The sequence below is a fragment of the Aquila chrysaetos genome, chromosome 17 (assembly GCF_900496995.4).
Source record: "Aquila chrysaetos chrysaetos chromosome 17, bAquChr1.4, whole genome shotgun sequence".
Classification (NCBI taxonomy): Eukaryota; Metazoa; Chordata; class Aves; order Accipitriformes; family Accipitridae; genus Aquila; species Aquila chrysaetos.
Window position 1 is genome coordinate 8705988 of NC_044020.1, and position 27454 is coordinate 8733441.

Genomic DNA, 27454 nt, shown 5'->3' on the forward strand with positions numbered 1-27454 from the left:
CTGTCGAAATGGATGGAGACGTGAAGGCCCCCCAGCCCAAACACTGGCCCCTTCCCTCTTGTCGCCGGGCGCCCGCAGGGACGCGAATGCGTCCCTGCGGGCGCCCGGCGACAAGAGGGAAGGGGCCCCTCGTCCTCCTCTGGTATAGCCTGAACCCGAGGGAAAGCTTCCCCTCAGAGGGCTCAGGTGCCATCTGTGAGGCGGGAAGAATCACCTCACGTTCCTTCGAGGCTCTCGCTCCTGGCCCTTTAAGGGGCGGGCCGCCACCGCCCGCCGGCGCTGATTGGCTGGCCCCACTCCCCTCCCCACCCCCCCCCCCCCCCCCGGGCGGCCGTTAGCAGCCGTTAACGGCGGCGGGCGGGCGATGGTGGCGGGTGGTGCCGTGCGGCTGTTGCCGCTTCCGCGCCCCCTCCTCGGGCGGGCAGCCGGGGCGAGGGGGACCCTGTCCGGTTGGGCGGCCGCGGGGCGCGGCGGGCTGCGTGCCGGGCGCTGGGTCGCGGTGGCCTTGGCGGTGCCCGCTGGGACTGGTTGGAAGGAGAGGCCGGGACAACGGGGGCCGGTGTGGGTGGGGGAACGCGGGCCGGAGCGGCCGCCCCGGAGGTTGCTGCGGCGCTTGGGTTTGGTGCTCCGGTTGGGTTTGCGGGCCTGCGGGTTGCTGCTGCGCTTCGGCCCCCTGCTGCTGCTCTACCCGTTGAGCCGGCTGTGGCCCGGCCTGGGCGCCCTGTGGCTGCGGCTGCTGCGGAGGGCGGCCGAGGCCGCCGGCCCCACCTGTGTCAAGCTGGGCCAGTGGGCCAGCACCCGGAGGGACCTCTTCTCCGAGGCCTTCTGCGATGAGTTTTCCAAGCTGCACGTCGAGGTGAGCCCACACCCGTGGGGCCACACCGATGAGCTCCTGAGGAAGGCCTTCGGTGAGGACTGGACGGGCATCCTCAAGTTCCAGAGCCGGGAGCCGGTCGGCTCGGGCTGTGTTGCCCAGGTGTATAAAGCCTATGCTGACCTCACGGCTATCGCCGGCTCCCAGGCCAAGGAGCTAGCGCGACACTCGGAGTTAAGGTCCGCTTTTGAAGCGTGGGAAGTGTCGGGCTTTAGAGGCCTCCTCAGGTGGCTGGGGAGGAGGAAGAGTGAGGAGATGCGGGATGAGAGGAGCAGGGAGGAGCTGAGCCCAGCAGACTGCTCCCGGAGGAGTCCTTTGAGTGGGATGTCCCTTATGGAGCAGATGGCCAAACCGCTCCTGACTGCAAATCCTTCATCAGCCAGACATCTCACGCCTGTAGCCATTAAAGTAAGTCATCTGGCCGGTAGATGTGTGAAAATGGAGCATGCTGGATGAGGCTGATCAGATTTTAATTCCCATGGAGAGCAGTAGCTGGCTAGGGCCAGGTAGAATGAGAGAAGTGATGCTTGTCTCCATCAGTGTCTTTTCTCAGCACTTTGGTTCCAGCCAGCCGCAATACAGACTTGCGGTGGCCCCAGCTCTTCCCAGCCTGGAGAGCTTGAGTATGCATACTGCCTACGGCGCCATTTGACGTGGCATGTGGATACCAGAGATGCCTACAAGGGCCCAGTTTACATTAAAAGATTGAATATTAAGCTTGGTTTCACCTTTCAGACAATGAAACCCTTTCTCTGCTCACATGAAGAAATCTGGAACAGATAAGTTCTTTCCAGCAAAGTTTATTTAAAGAAATCTTATATTCGAGCTGCTCCGAATACTAGTCAGTACTACGTGGCAGGGAGAGGGCGGGAGCGTGAAAGCAGTGGAAAATGGCATTGGGTGAGACTGTAGTCTCCAGCACAGATATATTCCATTTGACAATTATAAAATGTTTCTTTACAACTTAATCCATGGCAAAATGTGAATTCCGAGGACTAGCTGGGGAAGCCGTGTTAGCTCCCAGTCTAATAGGCTGGGTTCTGTCTGTTTGGAATGTATCACTTAAGCTGATTGAAATGGAGTGTTGGGGGAGTTGATCTTGCCACTGTTCATTCTTGTGCAGGTCCTGCACCCTGGACTGGTCCACCAAGTCCAGATGGATCTCTTTCTCATGAAGATGGGTAGCTACATCATTGGACTTCTCCCTGGATTCAAGTGGCTCAGTTTGACAGAGATCGTGGAGGAGTTTGAGAAGCTTATGGTTCAACAGGTGCGTGCTGTGCCATGGTCCCCACGTACTGGAACAAAACTAGCCTTTGTCTTACTGCTGGCTGGCTCTAATTCTGTTCATACTGCTACTTTTTAAAGGGTTAGATGAAGGCTTGCTTGTTCTTTACTTACATTCTTTATTCTAATCAGTCACATAATGTTACTATAGGAAAGCTTATATGCTCACAGAATAAAAAATCAAAGCGATGAAAAATTATATTAGATTTAAAAATCATTTTTAGACTTTGAGTATGTTTTCTATTTGAGTATGTTTTCTAGTGAACAGCCTGAACAGCTAGCTAGCCGTAGTCACAGTGCTTTTTGCAGCATTGTGAAAGACAAACACTGGTGAGAGACCTCTCCTTAGGAAAAGAATCTCTCCAAACAAGTGCTCAGACATGTGTTTTTACTCTTCAATCCTACACATATGTGTGCAGTTTGTACTCACTGGTCATGTTTGTTAGCACTGAGGTATATATATTGGCATAAGTAATATACTTTTACATAACTTAATAATACATTCTATATTGTAATGTCATCAGATTCATCAGTATTGGTAAAGTTAAGCTTTGCAAGTAGATCTGAAAATGTCCTGATTTGCTAGTCTTAAAAAGACACAGTCCTGAAATGTCCTTACTACTAAACTTACAAAGATTTCACTACAGGCTTAATTAGGCTTATGTTTCTATTAAAATGAACTATTATTTGCTAATTTCATTTTTGTGTCTAGATTGCAGAGTCTGAAGTCTGTTACAAGCTTTTGAAAGCCTTAATTATTTTCTACTGTTGCAAAAAATCTGCCCAGTAAATCCATGTTGTAAACTGTTGAGTGTATTCAGATGTGACTCAAGGTCATTAGTACCAGTTTAGTTCAGCAGAGCTTTTGGTGTATGCTCTGAAGAGTGAGGATTAGGAGAACATCTGATAACCTTGTTGTAATTTCCTTTCATTTCTCTTTGAAAGAACAAGAAGTATTCATGGGATATTTCCCATTGCCAGATGAGGGAGGTGAGGCAAGGTTATCCTGCCTCCTTGAGCAGCAGCAGTGGGCAGGAGAGATGGTCATGTGTCAAGGCACTGGATCACTGAAGACCTGGGGCCAGGACTTTGCATAGTGGATTATTTTGTACGTGTTACATTAAATTTCTTCCTGCTGTGGCTGCCTATCTGTAAAGTGAGGCTAGGGCTGCAGCTCTTCTACCCTGTCTGCCTGCCTTGCTATTTGGATGGTAAGCTTTGGTTCAGGATCTGTCTTACCCTTGAAAATAATGCAGTCCTGGTCTTTTTTGAGACACCATGCCTATAGTAAGTCACCCGTATTTCGAAGGTGCTGGGTTGTGGGCCATCCATTAACCAGTCTGTTACTCTACTCTTCCATCAAGAAAGCTATAAGCATGTAAGAAGCAGCACTCTTATTTAGTTTTTGTTCTGGCTTTCTGACTAGTTTTGTTGGTATTGCACTGTAGTCATATCCTGATACAGGATCCTGAAGATGTAGTTCTAATTGCATCTAATTTCCAGCCTGCTTTTTCTTTTTCTCCCTTGAGATTGACTTACGCTACGAAGCCAGAAATCTGGAGCGCTTCCGACAAAATTTCCTAGATGTTGATTTTGTGAAGTTTCCAACTCCCCTTTGGCCTTTGGTAACGACAGATGTTCTAGTGGAAACATTTGAGGTAAGAATTGCAGGTTCTGGGAGCGGTGGTAGCGGTGAGAAAGCCCTTAGGAGAACATGCCAAGGAGGTGGTTTTTTTTGAGAAGGAGTGATGAGAGGCAGAAGGATGCTTTTCTCTTATTTGCTTAAAGAGATTGGTGTCCTTCCTCATTGTCTCTTCCACTCTCTTTGTTTGTAAGCAGTGCATCCCAGAAGACAGGTGGCAGACAACTCCATATAGAAGTGAACACTTGGCCTGAAACCATGCAGACCAGCAGTGTGTCCAGCCACCATGTGCTTGCCTGTGCTTTGCAAACCAACACCGCTTCAGCTCTCCTCTGTGGTGGGTCAAAGCAAGGAGCTCAGCAATCTGATACTTTCTGATGCTTGCCTCACTTCCCTTGTGGATGTTTGAGTCACAGACCAAAGCTACTCTCAGCCTTAGTTTTTGTGCATGTGATCCTGGCAAGAATATTTTTGCCCCAGGCTGTATCACTGCCTCTCCAAAGAACAAACCCTTGCTTCTCTCATGTTCTCCATTGCAATAGGTACAGCCTCTACTGAGCAGGTCCTTTCTAGGGTATTCTTATCACCTTCCCTCAACTCTGGGCACCTAGGTAAAGGTGTGGTTGAAGGTGGGACCCAGGGTGTGTTTGACTCCAGCTCCGTCTTTATTTCAGGAGAGTGAGCCTATTTCGCACTACCTGCATGCGGAGATTGCTACAGAGCTGAGGCAGAGACTTGCAAAGATGGGCATGGACATGCTCCTAAAGATGGTAGGCACTTGACTGAGGCTGGAAGTGAAGGTGGTTTTCCTGCAGAAGCTATTCAGTTGGGGTAATAAGACAATATGGCTAAAGAGAACCTGTTTGCTTCCCACGTCTCCTACCCTTCCTCCCATGGACTCAAAGATACAGCTGTGTCTTTTGGAGCAAACCCATGGATGCCAGGTATCTCGCAGTGACCCAGCATTTGGGCCACTAGGGCACTGCACAGTTCTGGAACTGGCAGAGGGAGGGTCTGTATTTCATGTGCAATGTAATACAAGGTCTGAGTAAAGCCTGGAGTAGATACACCACTACTGTAGACTTTGACACGGAGCTGCTTCTAGTGCAGAAGGGTGATCTGCTTGCACACAGTAGGGTCATCCTATGCAACTTGATCAGTGCATTGCTTAGGAAACCCACTAATCCATTTAATGAATATTCACATATTGCCCAAGTACTCTAAAGTGCAATGTAATTAGCAAATTATCATGCTCTCTGCAGAGACTATAGGTGCAACTCACAGGGAAAACAGCTAGATGGTTTCTTCATTTATTGACTCCTCCTCTGGAACTGCCTTTTTTTAAGGAAGAACTAAATATGAAGTAAAGAAAACAAACCTGGCCAGATTCAGCTTATGATTCAGCTTCTGGCTGTTTAGTTCTTCTGTGGTTGAAATAATCACAAATGATCTGGAAGGGTGTGTTGAGAGGGTGACACAATTGCCTCGTGAGGAGCGATGAGAACTAGCAGGGAAGAGTTGCAAAAGAACCTCACAGTATCAAGTGCGTGGGCAGTAAGCATCAGATGAAATTCAGTTGATAACTGCAACATCATGCTAGGGTGATGGCGAGGCCTGCAGTTCTGACTCCGTGTAGTATGACAGACTAGTAGTAGTATGACAGCTGAAATAGCTTTTACCACTTAGAAAAGCAATGGTGCAACTAGAAGAGTTTTACGCTAGCATTGGATTCAATGGTTAGGAGCAAAGCAAAACCCCCATATTTTAGGAGTAAAAAAGAATTAAAGAGCAAAGAAACAACATTATGGCTGTAATTAAAACAAATACCTGTTTCTTGATACTCTGTGCAGTTCTAGTCCCTCGCTGTCCAGGACCCTCCATTTCAAGGGCTGCAATAGAACTAGAAGAGGTGCAGAGGAAGGCAGCCAGGATGATTACTGGTGTGGAATGGCTTCCATACGGGAGTGGTGAAATAATTTGGACTCTTAACTCTGGAAAGCAGAGAAATGAGTAGGTTATGACAGAGATCATGAGTGTGTGAGAGTGAATATGGATCTATTGTATATGGTTTCTCAAAACAGAAGAATGAGAAGGACATAAAATTATCAGAGGTAATTTTTTCAGGCAGCACCTAAAGAAAAATCTCCTTTTTTCACACAGCTCTAACTATTTACGTGGCAACTGGACAAATTTGTAGGAGAAATCCATGAAATACAAAGATAACCTCCTTGGGCCAGGAAGTCCTGCAGTCCCAGGTGGCCAGGAGGGTTAGTGGGGAAGTACTGTCTTGTGCTTGTCTTCTTGCTAGTCCTTTCTGGTGCTAACTGCTAGCAGAGGCAGGGAAGAGCTACATACATTTGTTTCCTCTTCTCTTGTTTTCCTTACTTTTCAATACAGTTGTAATGTGCATTGATGTCCTGGACTAGACAAACTTAACCATTCACTATAACCCATGCCACTGAATGGCAAATGGCCTATTCTTACTGCATTACTCTTTGCTGAGGCTCAGCAGTGTGCCCCCAGTTTAGGGTTCATTGCCAACGAGCACTACTGTTACCTGCTGGAACTCCTGGCTGTCCTACCTGACCTCTAGCAAACGCACAGGATTGCTTCACACAGCTCTGCTGACTCCCCTAGTGAGTAGCACCCATGCCATTTCAGCACAGCTGGTCTCCAGCAGAAGCCGTTTGCTGTGTTGCTGCCTAGGGTGATGCACATTAGTAATGACAGCAAACAGACCAAAAACAAACCTCTGCTGTTTGCCTGGGAGTTTTGGTTGGAATGAGCTGCTCTAAGACTTGCCTGTCCTCTAGGTCTTTGTTGACAACTTTGTCCATGCTGACCTGCACCCTGGGAACATCCTGGTTCAAGGCCTGGCCCATGTCGGCACCAGCTGCAAGGAGCAGACAGCCATCGTCGACCTGTGTGACACGCTCGTGGTGGAAGTGCAGCCGCCCCTCAGGCAGCTCTGCCTGGTGCTGCTGGATGCAGGGATTGTGGCAGAGCTGCAGAGCACCGACATGCAGAACTTCCGTGCGGTTTTCACGGCTGTGGTCCAGGGCCAGGTGAGGCTTCTGTCATGGGGCTGGGGAAGGGAGACAGCTGGAGAGTCAGATGGTCAAAGTGATATTTTTCTATTTCCCCTTACAATCCTCCCTAAGAAGGGAAAGGAGCCTTGCTAGCATGGAAGCTATACCAGACACAGGGATAAGATGTTCAGCTACAGCAAGGAGGCTGCCAGAGTCGAATGATTTCAGTGGCCCAGGAAATGGAAGGTGTTAAATGGGAAGCATTGGCTGTCACTCCCTGGGTAGGAGTGCTTCTAATGGAAGTTAGGACTGCTTGGGAGCCACTTGCATATGAGGCTGTTGCAGAATCTGCCAGGTTTTGATAGAAAAGAGGAGGGAATGGATTAACGTCTTGGTCTTCCACAGATGTTCCCTTCTGCAGCCTTGCTACTGGAAAGCCCATAATGCTACCCTCCATTCTGCTGTTGTGTCAGCGTCTGTAGAGAAGAGGAAGCAAAACAGTTGGGGGTGGGGGGTTCTAGCCTCTGCCAGGCTCCTCTGTTTAAGGGGAACTACTTTATCCTCCTTCCCACTTATTTAAAATACACTCTGAGATGGACTAGAGAATCCAGTGCTGATGTCTGCTGTTCATTCTGAGAACAAGCATCTGTGTTCATACTTGCGTGTTGCTGTTTCTCAGCTGTGGGTTGGATGGCTCACCAGCATATCTCAAGAGGGACATGTTTTAACTTGGTCTGTTTAATCTTCTGAAGCACAGCGAGGAGTTGGTGCTCAACTGTGTATTCAGGCCCATCCTGTGCTGCCAGACTTATTTCTCAGCTGCTAAGCAAAAACTGCAAACATCTGATTGCAAGTCAAGTCCTTCATGGATCAGGCTGGGTGTAATTTATGATCTATAGGTGAAGAACTTCTACACTGTCTCATTGCTGTACCTTGGGGCTCTGGCTTTGTATGTTGCTGTCAGACATATCTTCCAAGAAGAGCTATAAAGCCTCTCACAAGTGAAGCTTGCATATTGCTCCCCTGCTTTCTCACCAAGCATCTGCTGGTGTAGAATCAGCTCTCTTTTCCTCCACAGTTTGCAAATGGAAGGTTGGACTTGGTCCATATGTTAATATATGCCTTTCTTTACACCGTTATCTTCTCTGCTAAGAAGAAAATGCCAATCCTGTGGGGTTTATTTTTCCCCCTGAAACTTCTGACTGTCTGAGAGATACCTTTGTTGTGTTCTACCCTACAAGGCCTGCAAGAAAAAAAAGGGTTTTGCCAGATACCAGCTAAGACTTTTGGACCAGTTCTGCTCTTCTTGCGCCTGCTTCTGTTTATTCATTGTGTCTCCATTGCTGGAATGGGAAAGCATGGCCCTGGGAATTCTCCCTGCAGTATGCCTCCTCCAGGGACCTATGCAGCAGAGGCCTTCCAGGCACAAGTGATCAAGTTCTGATTCTCCTTTTCAACTTGTTTCACAGGGGGAGAGAGTGGCAGAACTGATCCTTCATCATGCCCGCGCTAACCAGTGCCAGGATATTGAGCGATTCAAAGCTGAGATGGCGGAACTAGTGACCAAGGTCCGGAGGAACACCATTGCCCTAGGAAAGGCAAGTGCACAAACAATGTCACGTCCTCACTTACCTGTAATTCAGTGCAACTTGGCTTTCAGAATGATTCATGTGGAAAGGCCAGCTCTGAACCCATCAGCACCACCAACCAGTACTGGGCACTTTTAGTCTCTTAGGTGCAGCAAAAGTCCATAAAATCCTTTATTTCCTTCTAATTAAAAACCCATGTGTTTGGGGCTTTTTGTTTTGTTTTTTTCTAAAATCTAACATCTGCAGCTCGCTGTGAGGGGTTGCTGAGCCTGATGTTACAGCTTGCATCCTGTTAGCTAAGGCCAGCCTGGGCACGTCAGAGAGTGTAGCATGGTGGTGTTGAGCAAATTAGTGCATGTTTTGTACTGCTGCGAGGTCAGACATTCTCAGCCTTCTGGGGCTGGCAAGTAAGCAGAACTCTGGGTCAGAGCTGAACTCCTTATCCTGGGCAGGGAGGGGGGATCATACTTTGATGTTGGCTGTTGTCAGCTCAATAATCTTGTCCCACCACCAGAACCAAATACTGACAAACGCTTAGAAGAATCCTGCCTGTCACTTACATGGTTCAGTCTTCTTGACTACAGTTTTTTTGATCAGTTGTTAACTTCTTTTGTATTCCAGCTTCAGGTGGCCAATCTCCTCTCGAATGTCTTTAAACTATTGATGACCCATAAGGTGAGGTCCTGTCACTGTCTGCCTTCAATAGCTGGAAGTTCATTTGGGGAGGGATAACAACTGGGAACACGAAGGCCTGACAAGAAGGTGGACTGTGAATTCTGAAATGAACTGCTAGGAGGGGACTGCAGGAATGCATCCAAGTGTTGCAGGCACACTGTTTCTCGGGCCTTGATACACACCCTACCAAGACCAATTTCCGTTTTGTTGGATTTTGTCTTAATACTGCATTTAATGGTTGATATTATTTACTAAAAGGAATGTTGCTGTAACGCATACTTTTTTTTTTAAGTAGTCCCTTAGAAGCAGAAAATGAAATCTAATATATGTTCCACGTGTATATCATTGCATGCTTTCTTCCCTGGACCTCTTTCCTGATATGTGGTTATGTAACAGCACTAGGCCATTTTACTTGTTTGTTATGAGGCCTCAAAAGTGAGGAGCTGCTCACAGAACAGAGATTCCTTCTTATAACTGATGGTATTTGGGGGACGAGTTTCCATGGTTGCAGACAACTTTGGAAATCAACAGAGCTATGGTGGCCTGAACTAGAGGGGATGAGAAGGTTGTCAGCCACAGGGCTGCCCAGCCTCCAGAGGGTCCCCCTAAACATTCCTTAGAGGTTTTTGTCATTAAGCCTTATTAAGCTGGTTCCTAATAATGTGAAATGTAATTTAGGCCCTTACAAAGCAAGTCCTCCCAACTCCATGAATTCTTAATGCCCTGGTATGCCTTGAAACAATCCTGGTGCCTGGCTGGGAACTGGGGAGTAGTTTGTTCACATGCAGAGCAGAGGATAGTTTCCTCTGTGAGCTGTGGGGGTCTTCTGTGGTCATTCAGTAGGTGAGCTCCCCCTCACACAAGTGCATGTATTCAAGTACATTGGATACTACTGTAGCTTATAACTACACTAGCAATGGTGAGCTCTCCTAAGCTCCTGCTATTCCAGTATGGAAGAAAAAAAATCCCATTCCCCTTCTTGGAACTGAAAAACAAACTCTTGGATTCCCTTAGGGCACTTACCCTGAAACTGTTGTCTTCTTTTTGGGCCTGCTGCTGGATTTCAGTGTGTTCTGAAACTCCAAGTGATGGAGTCACACTATAGTTTCAGATGTGTGTATGTATGCTCTTCCCTCTCAGCCTAGCTAGAGCTGGTACCTCTGTGGAATGAGCTCAGGAAAAAAAAAAAAAAAAAGTCTGCTGAGTTCATTCAGTTGCTTGTGGTTCTAGGTGAAGCTCGAGAGCAATTTTGCTTCCATCATCTTTGCCATCATGGTTCTGGAAGGTCTTGGTCGTTCACTGGACCCTGAACTGGACATCCTAGAGGCAGCTAAACCACTGCTCATCAAAACTGCAGCTTCTGTCCTTGAATAGACTCTTGTGGCTGCTGCCCTCCCACTGTGCAGGGTTACCTGTGCCACCTGTGAGCTGACAGAGAAAGAAGCTGAAGGTGAGAAGTCACATGTATCTCGGGGAAATGCCATGCACTGGTTACTCTCCATTAATGTTTCCTTCAGTTGTTTCAGCCAAGCACCAGGCATGGGATGATTAGAAGGTCTCTTCCAGAGACCAGGAAGACTTTGTGCAGTTGGGGAGTTCTGACTCATTACACAGTTCTATGAGCTAATGTGCTCTGGTAGTTTTTAAACTGACATTACCATGTAGTTTAGGTGTACAAGATCACTGCAGCCTGATGAGAAAAGCAGTCTTACTTGTCTAAAAGTCTTTAAAAAGATGTTCATTGATCAAGTCTGTTTTGAAATATATCAGGTTAAATATTTAAAGTTAATTTATGACTTACCTGTCACAGTGGTATGAGAAATGGTGTTCTAACACCACCTAAGCAGTTAATTCAGGCTGAAAAAAGCCAATAAACCTTTTTTGTCTTTTGTACTTCTAACATCTACATTTATTGTAGAAGTGTTCTGAGATCCTGCATGGAGTGGTCTGTTCTTAGTCATTTTGGATGATAAAAACAGACGAGTCAATCTCATTTTTCAAACTTCCATACTCTAGCACAATACTGTAGCAGTTTGGATTATAAACAGCAAAAGAAAATATTTGTCTAGGCAGAAAAGCTAATTCCATAATAAAAACAACTTTTGGGAATATTTATGCTGGTCTTCCATTTTTAAGGTTCAAAAAAACCTGTCTTTTTTTTTTTTTCCTCTGTGCGCTTCCTTCCTACCACCCTGCTCCCCTAGTCTTACCCTAGTCAACTCCAAACCTTAATTAATATCCAAATGCTTGGGTTTTGTTTCCAGTGGTTTGCAAAACAAGAAGACCAAGCATTTTCCTAATGGATGGAAAACACATTGTGAATGTTTAAAATTAAATAAAGCCAGCAAAAGATCTAGATCGTATATGGGTTTTACAGTCAGTTATTTTAATAGTAGTATTAGAATTATTTTATGGCTGTATTTAAATAGTGAGAAACACACTCTATGAATTATTGGAAATACTGTAATATTTAATATAATCCCAGATATACTGTACATGAAATTGCCGCAGCACGGGGTGGCTGCAGTGGTCTGTTTTCAGATGGCTAAGCAATGAAGTGGAAGTACATAAGCAGACAATCTGCTGTTTTATGGTGATTGATTATAAAATAACGATTAATGATATATAAATGAAGTCTGAAAAATAAGTTTAGATTCTGCTCAATATATTTCATGTACTTTCCTTTAATCATTACATATTCCATTTCCAAATGCTTAAGGATGAAAGCAGCAGCCAAGTTTAATATCTTTGAAGTTTTAGGCTTGTTTCTGTAAGTCTAACTAGACTTAAACTTGTAAGTAGGTACATTGTTGTCCTAACTAGCACATGATTTTGCATAAAAGAGAACTCAAAAAAGAAGAAAAGCAAGCAACCCTGAAACTTGACACTAAAGAAAATCTCAGTGTGGTGCCAGCACCCATTTTCACCCAGTAGTGTGCATGCCCCCTCCCATTTCCACCCAGCTGGGGGGTAGAGGTGCCAGGCACAGCATTCCACAGAGTATACAGCCTGGGCCAAGTCTGTCAGGCAGGTCTTGGGCACAGCCACCTGTGTTCTTGCTGAGCAAATTTCAGCCAACTTTTCCAGAAGCTAAACAGAGCTTAAACCAAATGATAGAATTCCACATCTGAAATGCAAAACTGTGTTTCACATGCAGTTTCCATATATGCAGCAAGTTATAATTTTTTCAGACCTTAATTTAAACAAACAAACAAAATGTCAAAGCCTTCACCTTATATATAGGTTCATCTTTCTTTCCTTTTCCCTTTTTTTTTTTTTTTTTTTTTTTTAAAAACCAAAAATCTCTGGATGGTTCATGCATATTATGGAGCCTAAAGTTAAGAATACTCCTTTTAGCTAGTAAGGCCTTAGAATAGTTTAGTTTGTAAACAGCTGGATGAGAGACTTAACTTTGTCTTTTTGGGGAAAGCTGAAGGCATAGCCTCTTAGTTATCTCTGGAGGAACACAGTCTGAGACTTATTGCTAAGAAACTGCTGGCCATTCAAAAGATTTGGCAGAATTTCAAAGGAGCTCCCTTTTACAAGTTTTCTTAATTTTATTATTTTTTTTTTTAGAAACTGCTGTTATCACTGGTGCTGTGTTCCTCTAAAAGGGGTGAATTTTTATAATACACTTTTTGCTGAGTGATATGCCAGAAAATGTGTAACGTTTCTAAGTGTACACAGAATGTCAGGCAACAACATTGAAATTTTGTATCTAGTTTGATTCTAGGTATTGCTTAAAACAAGGTATTGCAAATATTATATATATCTGAGCATAATGTTATGTAAAATAAGAACATCCTTCAATATAGCTCTGGCTGCTGCAGCAAATAAATTGTGCCATGTCCATTCTCTTTTCCTGAATACCCATGTGAAAAGAACAGTTACATTTCTGGCTACCCAAAGCTGATAATAGCATTCTCTGTGACACAGCTGCTGTATTTTTTACCACCTCTGGTGATATGAGAAAGAGGGACAGCACTTCAGGATGTGACAAGCATAACCTCCTCCTCCCCCTTGTGAATGAAGGCACCTCCACTAATCAGAGTGCAATGCATTAAAAAACTTCTTTCCTTTCCTGTTGCAGAAAAATGTCTCTTGATGTGCCCTACTGTTTCCTTTCAGGGGAGGGGAGGGGAGAAGCCAGTAGCTTGTCCACAGGAGCGGCTGACACCACATGCTTCACTAAGGAAGGTCAGTAATGCACTTCTAGAAAATCAGGGGAGTCATGAGCAAGTTGCATTGTGGACTCCAGGTGGTGGCTATGTTTTACTTTACAGCCTGGATAGGGAGCTCTTCTCCTCCTATAGCACTACTGGCTACCTCAGATTCTTACACAATTTGTTAACTGTCAATTTACCAATTTATTTGTTTTTGTAGCCTTCTCCTCATTTATTCATGGTGAATAAAAAGTCTGTTTATTCTGACCAGGCGCCCTACCTGCAAAGATATCTGAGTATCTTTCTGACATAAGATTACCTGCTTTTGGAGACTGCCAACCTGGAAGCAAGATCATAGGCAAAACAGACCCCCAAGCTCACCATTGGGTTTTGTGATTCTCCAAAGACAGGTATTTCAGAGAACAGACTTTTTTCTCATCACAATGCCTAGAAAGGGTGGCCCATCACCAAAAAAAAAAATCTTTTTTGCATTTTGGGCTTCTGTAAGTCATTCCTCCTCTAGGGGAGTAGCCTATGTATTTCCAAGCAGTATGTACACCCTGACGGTAGAAGATCTACACTTACCTGAAGCCCACGCTGGAGGGTTCCAAGCTGTCTTATCAGGTTTTCTGAAGCACCTCTCACGTCACTGGATCCCTGCCCTGCTGCCTACAGCAGTTTTGGCAGGAAGCAGCACAACTGTGTCATATGTATGGGGACTTCTTCCCTAGGGACCTCTGCAACTCACGTGCAATGGGACACTTGCAAGAGTCAGTTGTTAATAATGGAAACTGCAGTGGATAATTTACATTGTATTTTAGCATGTACGTTTTCATTGCTGCAGTGGTTTCGTTTTTTTTAACATCCAGCTGGTGTCCCGCTCTCCTTCCCCATATTTCATGTATCGTTAACATAGCAAGGTAAGTCATATGACAGCATCACGTAACTACACTTCCTATTTTATGTGGTCCTTGACCTTAAAGAAGTGTGCTCTTCTGGTGCTGCTCTGGAAGAAACACAGAAAGTTCCCAGAATTCAGCAGCAGAAGCCTTTTCAGGCCTGTATTTAATTTCCCTGCAGGTTTGTATTAGCAGGACATAACCTGTGCCTGTGCTTGCACCACTTCACTTGACAGAGGTGGACTAGAATAATAACTCCAGAAAGAAAGGCATGTAAAGGATGAAGCAGTGAAAATGCACTCTGGCTGCAGTGAAAAAGAGATTAAAGACTTCTCCAGGAATCATAATTCCACTTGTCACAACTGCACTCAAGCACCTAAACTCCAGCACACTGACTCGCACCTACAAGATACAAAGCAGGTCTGTGAACTGCTCAAGGGCCTGCTTACCCACTCTGCAGCTTCCTTACGCTAGCAGTGATGCCCGGAGCATCAAAAGATTCTGTTCTCTGAGGTACTTCTGGAGGTCACAGAGTTTTTGGCCTTTTTCCATCTTCTGGCGTGAACGGTCTCTACTCTGGAACCCTCTGCCTTTGGCAGCCTGGTACTGTTTTTGTTGCTTGTCCTGCTCCCATGATTCTTGTTCCAACACTTCCTGCCGTGACTGCATTCTGCTCCTGAGAAAATCCTACATAAAAATAAAGACATTTACAATTGTACACTCAGCTTTCATGCTGAATTTCATCCACAATTATCACTGGCAGAAGTCAGAAATGGGTATAATCTATAGAAATTCATTCCTTGCATGCAGACAGACTCTACCACAGAGATGGAGAATTTTACTTTCCAACTTTCATCTTTATACATGTGTCAAAAAATGTTACCCTTCATTTATTTATCTCGAAATGATATAATGATACTGGATATAAAACAGGCGAAAGACAAATACTCTGGGTGGTGCCACTGCTGGAAACACGGTAGTACAGGAAAAACATTTCTGGAATTGCCCTTACCAGCCTTTCTTTCTCTTGTTCAAAGCTCCTTTTGTTACATTCTGCCTGCAACTCCTCTCTCTGCAAACGCTGTGTCTTTAAGGACTGCAGCCTCTGACTTGCCTTCCTTTTCTCCTCTGGCAAGAAAGATTCCTTCCTGCTCCTCTCTGCCCCAGCAGCCTGGAGCAGTGCCATGTGCTGCAAAGCTCTGTCTTTGTGCTCCAGCTGTTTCTCCAGCCCTTGCAATGTTCTCTGACGCAATTGCTGCCTGTTTCCAAAACAAAATTTCTCAAATTTCTCAGAAAGAAAGAACAATAAAAGAAAAAGACAGTGCATAAGACACAAAGCAGATACTCAGGCAATCTGTGCTCAGTTAATATTCCAGGACTCTTTGTTAGGTTATGAGGATTAAACTTGTGTCCTAAAGAGAGGTGGCAAAAACCCCAAATGGGCTGGTGCCTGATGTCAGCTAACTGCAGTCATCTGCTCACCCGACTACATAACCTGGTGCGGCCATGTGTTCTTGGCCCTGAAGACCAGGAACCAAGGAAATGGATTGTGCGGACAGGGCTGTAGGACTAATCTGGACAACTGGGTGGCTATGTGTATTGGTGGTGGAGCCACAGGGGCAACATAAGAGGTGGAATGTGGGGCCAGGGGCAGGGAACAGGGGTTTGGGAGGCAAAAGGACTTTGGGCCTCAGGATGAGATTGAAGGGAATTTGCCCTTGGAGGAAATGCTAAAGGCTATGGATCCATGCATACCCACTCACCCATACCTCAAGCATCGATTTTATTCCCATTACTAAACCACCATGACTGCTCTGCAGAGACTAGCATGAGGCACAGTGCCTGATGTTCAGAGACTGAATGAGAGCACCAGGGAGCAGACATTACCAACCTTCCGACATTTACTACAAAAACCAGTTAGGTCCTAGGTATCACCTCTGGTTGTCCCGGCACAGCTGACGTCGGATGCCATCTGCCTCTTGCTGCTGCTCTCTCTTCAGCTGCCTCTGTTCCTCTTGCCACCTTTTGTGCTCAGTCTTGGCTCTGTTGAAGTCCATCTCTTTCCGTCTCTCCTGAGATGCACCATTAAGGATTGATTTCTAAGAGAAAAAAACCAAACCAAACCAAACCCTTAATCATCTCATCAGTATATTTTTCTAATGTAAACTGTAAACCTACAAAACCAGAACAGCTTAGTCTTCTAATGTCACTCCTGAGCTCTGGAAGCCACACTGGCTCATGAATATTACAGTGTCACTTCCTGTTCATGAAACCACTGAGTATGGTGCTAAAACCTGTACAAAAGATTAGGCTTAACCAACAAAGGGGTGCCTGAAAATCCAATTTTAAGAGTTCTTCATAGGTCAGTAGGCTGTGCTGTTCTGGTTGTTCCAGTGTTGAGCCAATGCTTAAAACTGCCCAACCTTTGTGTCAGCTTCTGGATTGGATGGAAAAACACAGTTTCTGACCACAAATCATATTGCAGATCCTTATTAGCTGTTGTTAGAAGGAGAAATATCTGCCTCTCTCTGGCCAAACACAAAATCTTCCTGGAGTTCTGTGCAGGTGTACTAACTCTTCACTTCCTGTTGTCTGAGAATTCTACCCATGATCAACCAGTCTTTATGTTTTCTTCAGTAGTAGCTACATTTCAATGCTGTGCAGTGTTCCTAATTTGCATTTTCAAATGCACTGTGCTATGTAAAGAGATGAAGGAGCACCTACAACGCTTCTTTTCACAGCCATAGTGCAATATTTATTTCTTTTGTAATCCTTAACAGTGCCCTGTATGAGGGAAGGAGCAAGGAAACATCACCAAAACTTAGACATGCATTCCAGTTCACATTGCTAGAACTGTTTGGGGCTGGAACAGAGTTTCCACAAAATATTTTCCTCTCTCAAATGCATTCTCCCTTTTCCTATTCCCAGCTGCAATTAGCATGTTCCTGCCGTTAGCTGCTTCTCTGCAAACAGAATGTCTCCTTCCAGTTCTTTCCTGAGGACATCTCTAATACCACAAGCTGAAAAACACTACAGGACCTTCAAATAATGTCCCTGCCAGTCTCATGTAGCATTTTGACTGATTTATTTCAACACATTGATCTGTATGGCTTCCTAGGGGCAGTGAACACCTTTGTTCTCCAGTGTATTGCTATTCTTTGCAAAAACTGTACCTTGTGGGTGGTTTGTGTTTAATGGCATACAGAGGGAGAGATCAAAGAAAGAATCAAAAGTGTTCTATAGGTGGGAGGTGAACAAATGGTGTTATCTAGCAGGTAAAGGACTGGCCTAAAGATTAGGAGACTTGAAGTTCCACCCCAGCCCTGACATGCACTCTCTGCTATGGGATTCAGCTGGCTATCCAGACTTTCTCTGTTTTGCTTTCAGTATCTGTAAAAGAGGAATAATTTTTTGCTTTCTAGTAGAGCTGGCTGAGAGGTTTATTTAGAAAAGATTATATCTGAAATAAAAAACTCTATCAAAAGTGCTGAGTAAAAATACCAGAAGTGCCCTGTTCCTGTACAACACTGATTCCCAAGTGGAAACCTTACATTTCTATTTATGCATAGCTATTATTCTACATAGCCATAATTTTTGTTGCAGTAAAAACCTTTGAGAAAGAGATCAAAGGAGAGTATATTCTCACATGACATTAACAAATTGCTTGATCCTAATTAATAGCTAAATCTAGTTTGGACCAAATACTTACTGCAATGCTTTTGTCTTTTAGAAGATTTAGAAGATTTGTGGATCTCCTAGCCTGCACATTGGAGGTCCTGTGTGGTCTCTGTACACGTAGAGCTGATTTGATGATCAGGCTGTCTTTCTCTAGCGATTGATTCACTCGGTTAAAGAAGCTTTGGCGCCTGAAGGGAACTAAAGCACTGGTTCCCAGGGAAGGGCTCCTTTGGGAATACTGGATTGGAGCTTCTGCCGCTCTGGACTCAAAAAGACCTTCCAAATAAATTAGGGCAGGGACATATGAGGTTACAGGCAGCTTAGAAAAAGAAATCAATTTTTTTTTTTTTAAAAAAAAGGACTTCTCATATAAAATATATTCAAGCAAGACTTTTATAACTTAGTACCAACATTTTCCTCTGAGGAAGTGGGACATTTTTTAGTCTCCACAAAACAGGTCCCAGCTTTCAAAAACCAAGCTTGCCATTTCAATGAAGCAAGAGTTTTGCCTGATAAAACAAGATCACTGACTGCACTTAGAGCTACTCAGGCTAAGGGATTGTTTACATGGTATTTTGCAGACAGACATGAGCTGCTTCTGCCAATGCTCTGAAATGAGCAAAAATGATAAATTTCTTGATAGGGCAAAGCCGGAACTATACATCCTGCTGAGAGGCAGGAGAAATTAGCTTGGGCACAACACTGTGCTAACACAGATTTTTGGGTAACTGAGAACATGAGCAGAGTTTGCTTGCACCTTTCTGCTAAAGACAGCGTGGGCCTGAGTGGCATTTGTTGCATGGAATAATGCTGGAACACCAGCTGGGGGGAAACGTGCACTCCTGTTCGACTTTTCATTCTCCCTCTACCAGCAGTGACACAGAGCAAAGCTGCAACAGAGAAAGCTTTAGGCTTTCAGAATCCTCACTTTAATGCCTGCAATTGTCACAATGCTAGCTTAAATGAGAACAGCAACAATTTGATTAAAATCACGATCCAGCCCCTTTTGGATGATAAGGGAACAAAAGTTTACTCAATGACATTATAAAGCAAACAATTTTAGCACAGATAAGAGAAGGAGTGTTCTGCAGAACAGTCCTGGTGAAATCTTTTTGCTATAGGCAGTCATAGTTAATGTTACAGATTAATTTTTAAAATGAGGAAATTTTATAATAAATAATATTTATAGTGAGCATTATGAAAAAGGTTAAGAAAACGCCAAAGCTGCTACTGCAGTAGCTGTAAAAGCCAAAAAACCCCAACTTCCATCTGAAAATACTTTCACCTTGAGAAGAAGATGAACAACTTCTCAAGCTACCATTAATACCTACATATAACAATACTACATTATGGTGGCTATATTCACAGCATGGCATTATGGCATTTTCTTTTGAAACATCAGGAACTATGGCAACAGATCTTAGACACAATGGCCTGCTGCACTGATATTGTGTGGCAAGTTTTGTGTTTGGATAAAAGAGCTACAATTTCAATACCGTGTTCGTGTTTAAAATTAGCCTCAGTTTCAGCATCCTGCTGTCGACTGTCAGCTTCCTCCTTGTGGACTGTCTCCATTAACCAGCTGTCTGTGTTGACAGCAGTATCAACCATCACATGAGCCATCTTCCTCTGTGGACTCTAGAAATAACAAGAAATGCAATCATAATCCAGACATGATAAGGAAAAGACTAGGTTAGTTTCATGAACTCACAGCTTAAGGTCTTAAGTTGCAACTGAAGTTTAAGAAAGAATAAAAAAAAACCTCAGGGGGAGTTCTTTAGTAAAGAAACAACTCTTAAGTAGAGTAATTTCTGATCACTTTGTGGGTTTCCCTACATCTTCAAATGACCTAAAACCGGCAGTACTTCTGCCTGGAAGGGTCCAAACAGCTACAAAAGAGACCAGGCCAGAGGAGCTCTGGCTGAAAGGAGTTTATGGCACGTGCCAGAAATCAGGATTCTAACCCTTGCAGAGTAATGGAGAAAAGCTTGGCAGTAGCGGGTGCACATTAACCTCCTCCTTCCTGATCCTCAGCCAGTGCCCTGTTCACAAGCACCAAATCAACCACCGAGGATCACAGAAGTCTCTTTTGGTCTTTGATTGGGCGAGATGACGCCTTTAACAGGGTAGAGAAATATCTTAGTAGAAATATGCCAGGGACTGCCTTGGTATGGAGCATGTAAACTGTAATCCTTATCCAGTGTAAAGTCTTCTGACACTTTTTCTGGCCTTTACCTCCTTTATGCAGAGGCAGGATGTAGAGGAACTGGGCTACGTGACACTTCTCACGTTCTGCATCCATGGAAGAGGTTCTAGGAGTCTGCTCCAGCCAGTGACAATGACAGCTTCTAGCTCTTTCCCCGGTCAAAGGATCAGGAAGACAGTGCAGAGCAAAGTCTCTCCATTCTTTAGCAGGCATACATAAGGGCCAGGCCTAAAACATCTAGTAATTTTTTGGTACCAAGAGCAGAAAACTTAAGGTAACAAAGCAGACGTTATACAAATAGCAGACCACATGTTAACAGAAGAGCGAAGGTGGAGCACTTTTTACCTTCTTAGGTTCTATAACCTCATTGTCCTCTTCCAAACAAGACTGAACATATTTTGGAACATTTTCCGTCTTCAATCTCTTCTTTTCCTTCTTCTCTTCCTCTCTGGAAACACTTTCTGAAGATGAAATACTCACTTCAGACAGTTGCTCTTCTATTTTCTTGCTGAGCTCTTCTTTAGTCAAGCTTGCTCTTGGGATGAAGGCATCTTTCTGCTGCACTTCGCACCCTGTAGGCCGTGTGGGTTCCCAGGCTGCAAGGCAGCAGTGGGGAAGTGAGTTACACCTACAGCTGCACTTCGCACATGGCTGAGTCGAATACAGACCCCTTGGCCAGTAGTCCAGGTCTGAGTGACCCTGTCTGTAATGGCCTGAGGCTCTATAACCCGGTGTCACGATGTATGGGTAATCCAAGCTTGAATCTACCACCATCTGCCTGGCTGCTAAAGGCATCTGCAGTTCTAGGATGATGCGTTCGCTTAAGGGCAGAGGGATCCACAGAGCTTGGTCAGAAGACACGTCCTTAGTCTGCCCATTCCAGAAATTCACAAGCACTCCCCTTCCATTGTGTGCTGTGCATATTTAAAAAAAAAAAAAAAAAAAAAAAAAAAAAAAAAAAGCAAAGAATGTATCAGAAGCATGTCATCCTGTGTGATTTATCTCTTAGAAAGCAGGTGATAAAAGTAACAGCTTATGTTTCAGACAATTCTGTAACAACTTCCATGATTTTTTCTTTACAGGTTTCAAATTTGACCTTCTTTTGAACTTCCTATGAAAAGACAGCAGATAGCAAAATTCTCACTCATCACAGCAAGCCAGGATTTTACCCTGCAAAAGCTGGAAACTAGACTAAGATAATCAGGTGAATACTTATGAAAGCCAGGAACATTTTTCTCCTTGTGTTGGGAGGATGCCAACCCCCGCCCCCCAATTTTTTAGGAAGTCTCCACTCACAGAACAAAGCAAAAGCTAATTCTGGGAGCTGCATTAATTCTGGCACTGAAAAAGAAAAGGTTGCTTAGTGCCACCAAAAAAAAAAAAAAAAAAAAAAAAGATGATGAGCAGGTGGTGAATTCTCCATGATTGAGACTGTTCTCTTTTCTGTATAGTGACCTGCAACCGTGGTGAGTCTAGCACTATTAAGAAAGCAAATATCCCGTACCTAAACGTGCCTCCTTGTTCTCTGTAACCTTTAGCACAGTGCCTGGGCCAAAACGTTCAGCTCTAGCCTCCCATGGTGCCAAGACCCTGTCTCCTGGAGCAAGAGGCTTTTGCCTGGCATCTTCGTAGTGGAGAATGTCGTAGAGAGGCGTTTCCTGCATGCGAAGCTGTACCTTGCCTTTCAGACTGCGACTGTTGTCAAACTCAATTAAAAAGCGTTCCCTGGAGCCCTACAAGAGTAAAACATGCGGTTTGCAAGACAGACATCTGGGTCCAATTAACGGCCAAACACAAGTGCTAAGAGGGAAGTGGCAGAAATCCCAGGAAGCGGAATGTGATCTGGGAGTGTAGCTTTCCTCTTCTACCGGGTTTTTCACTGTACTGTGTCCATATTGGACTTCAAAAGTAATTAAAAAGCTGGGGCTTAAGGGGCTAACCGCCTTTCTCTTCCTTTCATTTTGGATTTAGATTTTATTAAGCACACAATTAGCACGCTAAGGCAGACCTTTACCAGGAAAACCTCCCATCAGAGAAAGAGTAGCCAAAAGAAACTGCGGTGTATGATGCAGTTCATTACATAGTAATCAAAAGGGTAGCAAACCAGTAAACTGTCATAAACTGTCATAACTGTCATAAATGTAAATGCTTTAATTTAAGCCTTCAGCAATGGGTGTGGGGCAGATCTATTACCCAAATGTCAGCCTTCTCCGCAGATCTACAAGTGCACTTACACAAATAATGCTGTCAGCTCCTACTCCAGCTAATGTCACTCATGCATTTAGCTGTTCCCATCTGTTCCACCCCATACTGGAGCTTACAGCCACCCTCACCTATACTAGCATGACTATTTATTTAACTAACCTGCAAACTGTGAAATGAACTGGATTTTTAAACAAAGCCTGCAGGGGGGATTTTCTGTCTGGCATCCAAAATCATCTCATGAATCCCAGAAACATAGATGGAAGAGAACGGGGAAAGCTCTCAGTTTGGTAAGGAGGAGGTGGTCCCTGGAGGCAGACATTTTGGATTACTATTGTGCTGTTTAGCTAATTGACTTTGCTGCTAGACTGGGCGGAAGTAGACAATAGGGATAAGGGATGTGTTTTGTTTGATTGCCTCTGAATAACAACTTATTATAACTACTGAAATGGATTGATTTCCAGGCTGCTTTTGCTTGTAGGACTCCTCACAGTAACCAGCCAGTCATCATCAGGAAACAGATGAAAATAGGATGTGGGGAGACAATAGTGGTTACGAAGTGCACTGTATCACAGGATACCCACCCCACAGCAAGGGCATGGGACTGCTGAGGCATGGGAAGAACAGGGAAAAGACACACAGACTCTCTTGCAGCATAGTTCCCGATAAATAGCTACCTTCACCTCTTGGGCAATGTGGCCCAGGTAGTAATAGCCATCAGCTTCTCTCCTTGCCAACACACGAGCCCCCCTCATGAAAATGGAAGCCTCTGGGGATGAATCAATGAAATTCCTTTTTGCCGAGGATATCAAGGGCATACAAAGGGAACCTGGGTTCCGTGCACAAACAGGAAAGCTGCGGAAATCCAAAATATAAGAAGTACTGAATACCCTGGCAACAGAACTTCTGCAATTTGCTGCAATGAAAAGAAACCAAATCCACATGGGACACCCACACCACTCTGCAATAACTGTCTTTGTTTCCTAGCTTTTTTCTTCTCTGCATTTCCAGTGACCCATCTATAGATTTTGAACTTACTATATTCCCGGACATCTTGGCAGCAGAGAGCCACAGGGATCTTTATTAGCTGTGTGACAACACTGGACATGCGAGATGGACATTGAGCTTACCTGGAGGGGGGAAGGAGGAGATGGAAGCAGAAGGTGAGCATGATTTATTGAACACTTAAATCCTTAAACAGGAATATTATTTATAAAATTGAAATTTACTTTCCAGTATATTCCTTCTCTCTTTGTTTTAATTCTTCCATCGTATCTTGTGGTGCTATGCTGTTTATCTGTAAGCTCATCACAAATGGTTTGATTTTAAGAAATCAAGCTTGGGAAGAAGAAATATAAAAAAGTAAAATATAAGAACTAGATGATAAAAAACCCCTTGTATTTCACCTGCCTTCTATTCAGCTGCTAGATATGTAGCAGGTGTACCCCTGTTTCTTCAATCACAATGAGTTGTGTTCTTCAAAGGACAATGTGTCATTTCAAGTATACACAAAGCTATAGTAGATACCATTTTGGCCCATCTCAGATCCTATCATCATTTTATTCTACTGTGAAGGAAGCACTGAGCGTGCGATTCTTAAATCAGAACAGTTTTCCTTTCCTACTAATTACGCCTTTTAGTTAATTGATTTTAGTAAAGAGCTTTGAACCTGGAAAATACACCAATTTCTCAGGACAAGGCACGGCTTGGAAACAGGCAGCAGAATGGAGGCAGGGTGGGGGTTCCGGAGCTGCCTCTCCCATCCCCAGGAGCAACGGAGGCATATCAGCCCTGCTGGCTTCCTCTCAGTCAGTCTGCCCTTGGCTCTCAAACAGTAGCCCATGGGCAGCCAGTGAGCATTGCCTCCTCTTGTACCCTGCTTGTTACGCAGCTATCCAAACTCTCCAAGCAAGCAAGAGCTGTAAAGTTAATGAAAGGAGCTGAAGTCAAGGAAGAATGAAGAAGGTTGGGATTGAGTCTACAAAGACAAAGTTGGTTTTGCGGGTCAAACCCAGCAGTGGAGCCATCTGGTCTGAGCAGGATGGAAAACGTGAAATGTTTGAGAACAATGACCCAGGGAACAATATGCCAGGGACTACAAGAAGGGAGAAAGACAAAATGCAAGGGAGTTGGGAGGTGGAGTCAAAACTATGAACCTTATGTTAAAGTGTTTGGCTTTTATGGAAAAAGAGAAACTTGTGTTGCATTAATAGCGTGTTAAGTAAAAACAATGGTTGAATAGTTTGCCACTATTCCCTGTAAACTGTTGCTGAAAATGCATTCTACTTTGTGAAATGTCATCCAGTAAAGATTCAGAAGGAACTAATTAGTATGCGTTAATCTTATAGTAGTGGTATACCTTTTCAGAAGCAGTAGGGGGGAGTCTGATCACTTGAAAGGACCCCCCTGATTGTCTGGCTACTTTCTCCATTATTTTTTGCTTGCTTCTTTGATGATTGTCCGAATCATCCAGAAGGCAGACGACGTGTACCGGATGCAACTTGTTCTCCGTCAGAAGTTGGCAGATTTCCTCTGACTCTTGCTCTGGCAGTATGTCAGTGAACAGACACACCGACTCGCAGGCTGGGTCCTCAAACGCCGCGGCCAAGCCCCTCGCAGCATTCGTGCCATTCTCAAACCGCAGGGATCGAATCCAGGCTGCCGCTTCAGCGACGCTGCTGAGCGAACACCTGACTAGGCAGTTGCGCCATTTTAACACCTATTCAAAGAAAAGAAGGAGAAAGAAAGAAATCAGCGACAGAAGCCCCCCTCACACGTGCAGGTCTTCGCTAACACGGGCCGGGCGTGAGACTATTTATTGGGCATTTCTGCTCTTAGGCATCCCGTAGCTCGCCCCTGCCTCCCCGCTACGGCAGCCGGCCCTCAGAGGAGACCCTCCCGCAGCCCCCGCTCCCCGCCTCGCCTGGCCGGAGAACGCCACGACGTTGAAGAGGGCGCCGGTGGGGCCGCCGGCCAGCAGGAAGAGGCTCCGCACCAGGCTCTCCCTCAGGAGCCCCGCCGCGGGGCCCGCGCCCGCCCGCATCCCGACCACGAAGGCGAGGCCCGGGGCCCGCCCGGCCGGGCCCGCCATGGCGGGGAGGCGCAGCCGGGGCTGCCCGGGCGGCCGCGGAACGGTACCGCGCGCGGGCCCCGTTGCTACGCAACCGGACGCTGTGGGCCGGACCGCCCGGGGGAGCGGGGGGGGGGAAGCGGGGTGGGTTATTTCTTTAGCCCCTTCTTTAAAGGCTACCAGCCGGCATCGTCTTCTTTCCCCGCTCGGAAAGGAACGGTTTGGCCGGGGAGGTCGCCCTCTCTCCCTCTTTTGCGTCCGCCGTGGGCACCGCCAACTTTTGGGACTCACGAGGAACCCCCCGCCAGTGCGTTGGAGCCGTCCCGCCGCTCCCAAGTGCCGGAGGAGGAGGGGAGGCGGGGGTGCCCACGCAGCCACAGCGGGCCCACCCGCGGGTCGGGGGGCAGCGGAGGTGCCTCCGTGTCACCGTGTCTCCGTGTGGCCGCGCCAGGCCGCCGCCTGGGCGCTTTGCCTCGCTTCCCCCCGTGCCCCTTCCCCCCTAACGCACCCGGAGTTGGTAGGCGCCGGGGCGGGCCAATCGCCGCGGCTGTTGTTGGGAGGTGGCGGGGGTGACATTGGGGGGGGGCGGCGGCGGAGGAGCTGCCATCATGCTGGCGTCGTTGGGGCGGTCGGCGGGGCGGCTGCTGCGGGCCGGGAGCGGCGCGACCGGGCTGCGGCAGTGAGTGGGACGGGCGAGGGGAGTGGGGCGGGCCGGGTGCCGGGCGGGCCGGGAGTGAGGCGGCGGCGGTGCGTTTGTTGCAGCGCGGGCGACGGGGTGCACATCCAGCCGCGGTACCGGCAGTTCCCGGAGCTGACGCGGGCGCAGGTGATCCGGAGCGAGCTCCTCAGCGGCTTCATGTGGTTCTGGATCTTCTGGCACTTCTGGCACAACTCGGACGCGGTGCTGGTGAGGCCGCCGCGGCTCGGGGCGGGGGGAGCGGGGGCCGGGGCCTTGTCCGGGCTCTGACCGTGCCTCTCTCCCAGGGCCACTTCCCCTACCCCGACCCTTCGGCCTGGACGGACGAGGAGCTGGGGATCCCTCCGGACGACGCGGAATAGGCGCCGCCGGCCGCGGTACACCGGTACGCCGGCTGCCGCCCCTTCTCGCACGGGCCCGGCGGCCCCCGGGGGCTGCAGCCGGGCTGGGCTTTGCTTTAAAGGGCAGTAAATGCAGTCACCGGTCCACACGCAGTCTGGAGCACGCTTTAAGCTTTGCTTCAAAGCTCCCGGCTGTGATACGGCGCCAGGGCATCGTGCCTGGCCCTGCTTTCTGGCTGCCTTCTCTTGGTACTGCTAGAAGTACCCTACTTTCAGCAATTATTTGTGTGCTTCCAAAGGTTAATGTGCCAAACCACTGTTGCACAGAGTGCACGTGTTTGCTTGCACTGTTTATTGCCTTCACACACTCTTCTTCTCAGGTACCTGAATGATTGAGTCCTGGTAGTCTAGTTGTGGCAATATAAGCCTACACTGTAACAACCTATTTTTTGAGGAGTTGCAGCTTAACTGCTACCAGTTCAAAATTATTTTTTTTGTGCTGTTCTGTAGACCCAGCATTACCTAACCTTAAGGACATGCTGTCTGTCTTTCTAGAGAGAGAGAGAGAGAGACACCTGTGCAGTTTTCCCCTTAAAAGGTTTGAGGCTTTTGCTCATTTCTGATTCTTTAATTACCCTCTCTCTTAAGCTGCTGTGTCATGTTATGGCTCTAAAACTAAAACAGCTTCAACTACTGCTGAAGGCAGCATGGGTGCTATCGAGGAGGTCCTTCCCTTGCTCTTGGTAGTGGGAAAAGGATGGGTGAAAAGGTTCTCAGGATTCTCTTCTGTCACTTGCAGGTCCCTGGAACTAAAGAGGCCCCTGGAACCAAAGCTTTGGCTCCTCCATCCTTATTTCAATAAAAGTTAACCATAAACAAACTCTAAGCTAAATTGTACCTTGTTTTTGCGTACCTACTGTAGGATTTCTGGAGGCTGAACATTATGGCTGTAGAGGCGGGGTACTTGAGTCCACATGAACTTCTGTAATGTTTGCTTGATATATAATGTGCTGCCCCCAAGAAATAAGGTGATTTATCCATGATTTAAAACTTCCACAAGTGCACAGTAGGTAAGAATCCCATCATTAAAGCTCTGTCAAAT

At 45.9% G+C, this 27454-nt stretch overlaps 3 protein-coding genes across 15 annotated transcripts; 2 read left to right on the forward strand and 1 right to left on the reverse strand.

Moving 5' to 3' along the window:
* The first annotated feature begins 328 nt into the window (after nucleotides 1-328).
* Nucleotides 329-13142, forward strand: ADCK2 (aarF domain containing kinase 2). Of its 4 annotated transcripts, XR_003927257.2 has the most exons (9): nucleotides 329-1282; nucleotides 1998-2144; nucleotides 3691-3819; nucleotides 4478-4573; nucleotides 6617-6868; nucleotides 8302-8430; nucleotides 9043-9096; nucleotides 10327-10546; nucleotides 13033-13142. XR_003927257.2 is itself a non-coding variant. In XM_030041417.2 (8 exons), exons 1-8 carry the CDS (start codon nucleotides 365-367, stop codon nucleotides 10468-10470), a joined length of 1869 nt encoding a protein of 622 aa, XP_029897277.1. In that variant the 5' UTR covers nucleotides 329-364; the 3' UTR covers nucleotides 10471-11452. The 4 variants fall into 4 exon arrangements, 3 of the variants coding, with proteins under 3 accessions (XP_029897277.1, XP_029897278.1, XP_029897279.1); XM_030041417.2 differs by lacking the exon at nucleotides 13033-13142 and having other exon boundaries at nucleotides 10327-11452; XM_030041418.2 differs by lacking the exons at nucleotides 9043-9096; nucleotides 13033-13142 and having other exon boundaries at nucleotides 10327-11452.
* Nucleotides 5626-25574, reverse strand: LOC115352781. 7 transcript variants are annotated; one of them, XM_030041411.2, is made up of 12 exons: nucleotides 25168-25573; nucleotides 24604-24963; nucleotides 23283-23374; nucleotides 22922-23099; nucleotides 21547-21775; nucleotides 20388-20956; nucleotides 19333-19474; nucleotides 17868-18112; nucleotides 16094-16257; nucleotides 15171-15417; nucleotides 14608-14845; nucleotides 5626-5794 (listed from the first exon to the last, which is right to left on the reverse strand). In XM_030041411.2, the coding sequence occupies exons 1-11, from the start codon at nucleotides 25333-25335 to the stop codon at nucleotides 14624-14626; spliced, it is 2616 nt and encodes an 871-aa protein (XP_029897271.1). In that variant the 5' UTR covers nucleotides 25336-25573; the 3' UTR covers nucleotides 5626-5794; nucleotides 14608-14623. The 7 variants fall into 7 exon arrangements, 5 of the variants coding, with proteins under 5 accessions (XP_029897271.1, XP_029897270.1, XP_029897272.1 ...); XR_003927256.2 differs by lacking the exon at nucleotides 5626-5794 and adding an exon at nucleotides 11462-12223 and having other exon boundaries at nucleotides 13845-14845; XR_003927255.2 differs by lacking the exon at nucleotides 5626-5794 and adding an exon at nucleotides 11462-13551 and having other exon boundaries at nucleotides 13600-14845.
* Nucleotides 25575-25852: 278 nt separating this feature from the next.
* On the forward strand, nucleotides 25853-27232 carry NDUFB2 (NADH:ubiquinone oxidoreductase subunit B2). Of its 4 annotated transcripts, none has more exons than XR_003927260.2 (5): nucleotides 25853-25993; nucleotides 26077-26221; nucleotides 26299-26396; nucleotides 26863-26950; nucleotides 27152-27232. XR_003927260.2 is itself a non-coding variant. In XM_030041420.2 (4 exons), the coding sequence occupies exons 1-3, from the start codon at nucleotides 25923-25925 to the stop codon at nucleotides 26371-26373; spliced, it is 291 nt and encodes a 96-aa protein (XP_029897280.1). In that variant the 5' UTR covers nucleotides 25853-25922; the 3' UTR covers nucleotides 26374-26396; nucleotides 27152-27232. The 4 variants fall into 4 exon arrangements, 1 of the variants encoding a protein (XP_029897280.1); XR_003927259.2 differs by having other exon boundaries at nucleotides 26908-26950; XR_003927261.2 differs by lacking the exon at nucleotides 26863-26950 and having other exon boundaries at nucleotides 26299-26474.
* Nucleotides 27233-27454: the final 222 nt, after the last annotated feature.

Excerpts from the sequence above, each read along its gene's own strand:
- ADCK2 (XM_030041417.2), top strand. The coding sequence starts at position 365 with ATGGTGGCGGGTGGTGCCGTGCGGCTGTTGCCGCTTCCGCGCCCCCTC. Across the intron at positions 2,145-3,690 it reads AGAAGCTTATGGTTCAACAG|ATTGACTTACGCTACGAAGC; the intron begins GTGCGTGCTGTG and ends TTCTCCCTTGAG. Across the intron at positions 3,820-4,477 it reads TTCTAGTGGAAACATTTGAG|GAGAGTGAGCCTATTTCGCA; the intron begins GTAAGAATTGCA and ends TCTTTATTTCAG.
- LOC115352781 (XM_030041411.2), bottom strand. The coding sequence starts at position 25,335 with ATGGCGGGCCCGGCCGGGCGGGCCCCGGGCCTCGCCTTCGTGGTCGGG. Across the intron at positions 18,113-19,332 it reads TAATTTTAAACACGAACACG|GTCTTTTTGAGTCCAGAGCG; the intron begins GTATTGAAATTG and ends TTTATTTGGAAG. Across the intron at positions 16,258-17,867 it reads TAAAAGACAAAAGCATTGCA|AAATCAATCCTTAATGGTGC; the intron begins GTAAGTATTTGG and ends TTTTTCTCTTAG.
- NDUFB2 (XM_030041420.2), top strand. The coding sequence starts at position 25,923 with ATGCTGGCGTCGTTGGGGCGGTCGGCGGGGCGGCTGCTGCGGGCCGGG. Across the intron at positions 25,994-26,076 it reads GGCGCGACCGGGCTGCGGCA|CGCGGGCGACGGGGTGCACA; the intron begins GTGAGTGGGACG and ends CGTTTGTTGCAG. Across the intron at positions 26,222-26,298 it reads ACAACTCGGACGCGGTGCTG|GGCCACTTCCCCTACCCCGA; the intron begins GTGAGGCCGCCG and ends CCTCTCTCCCAG.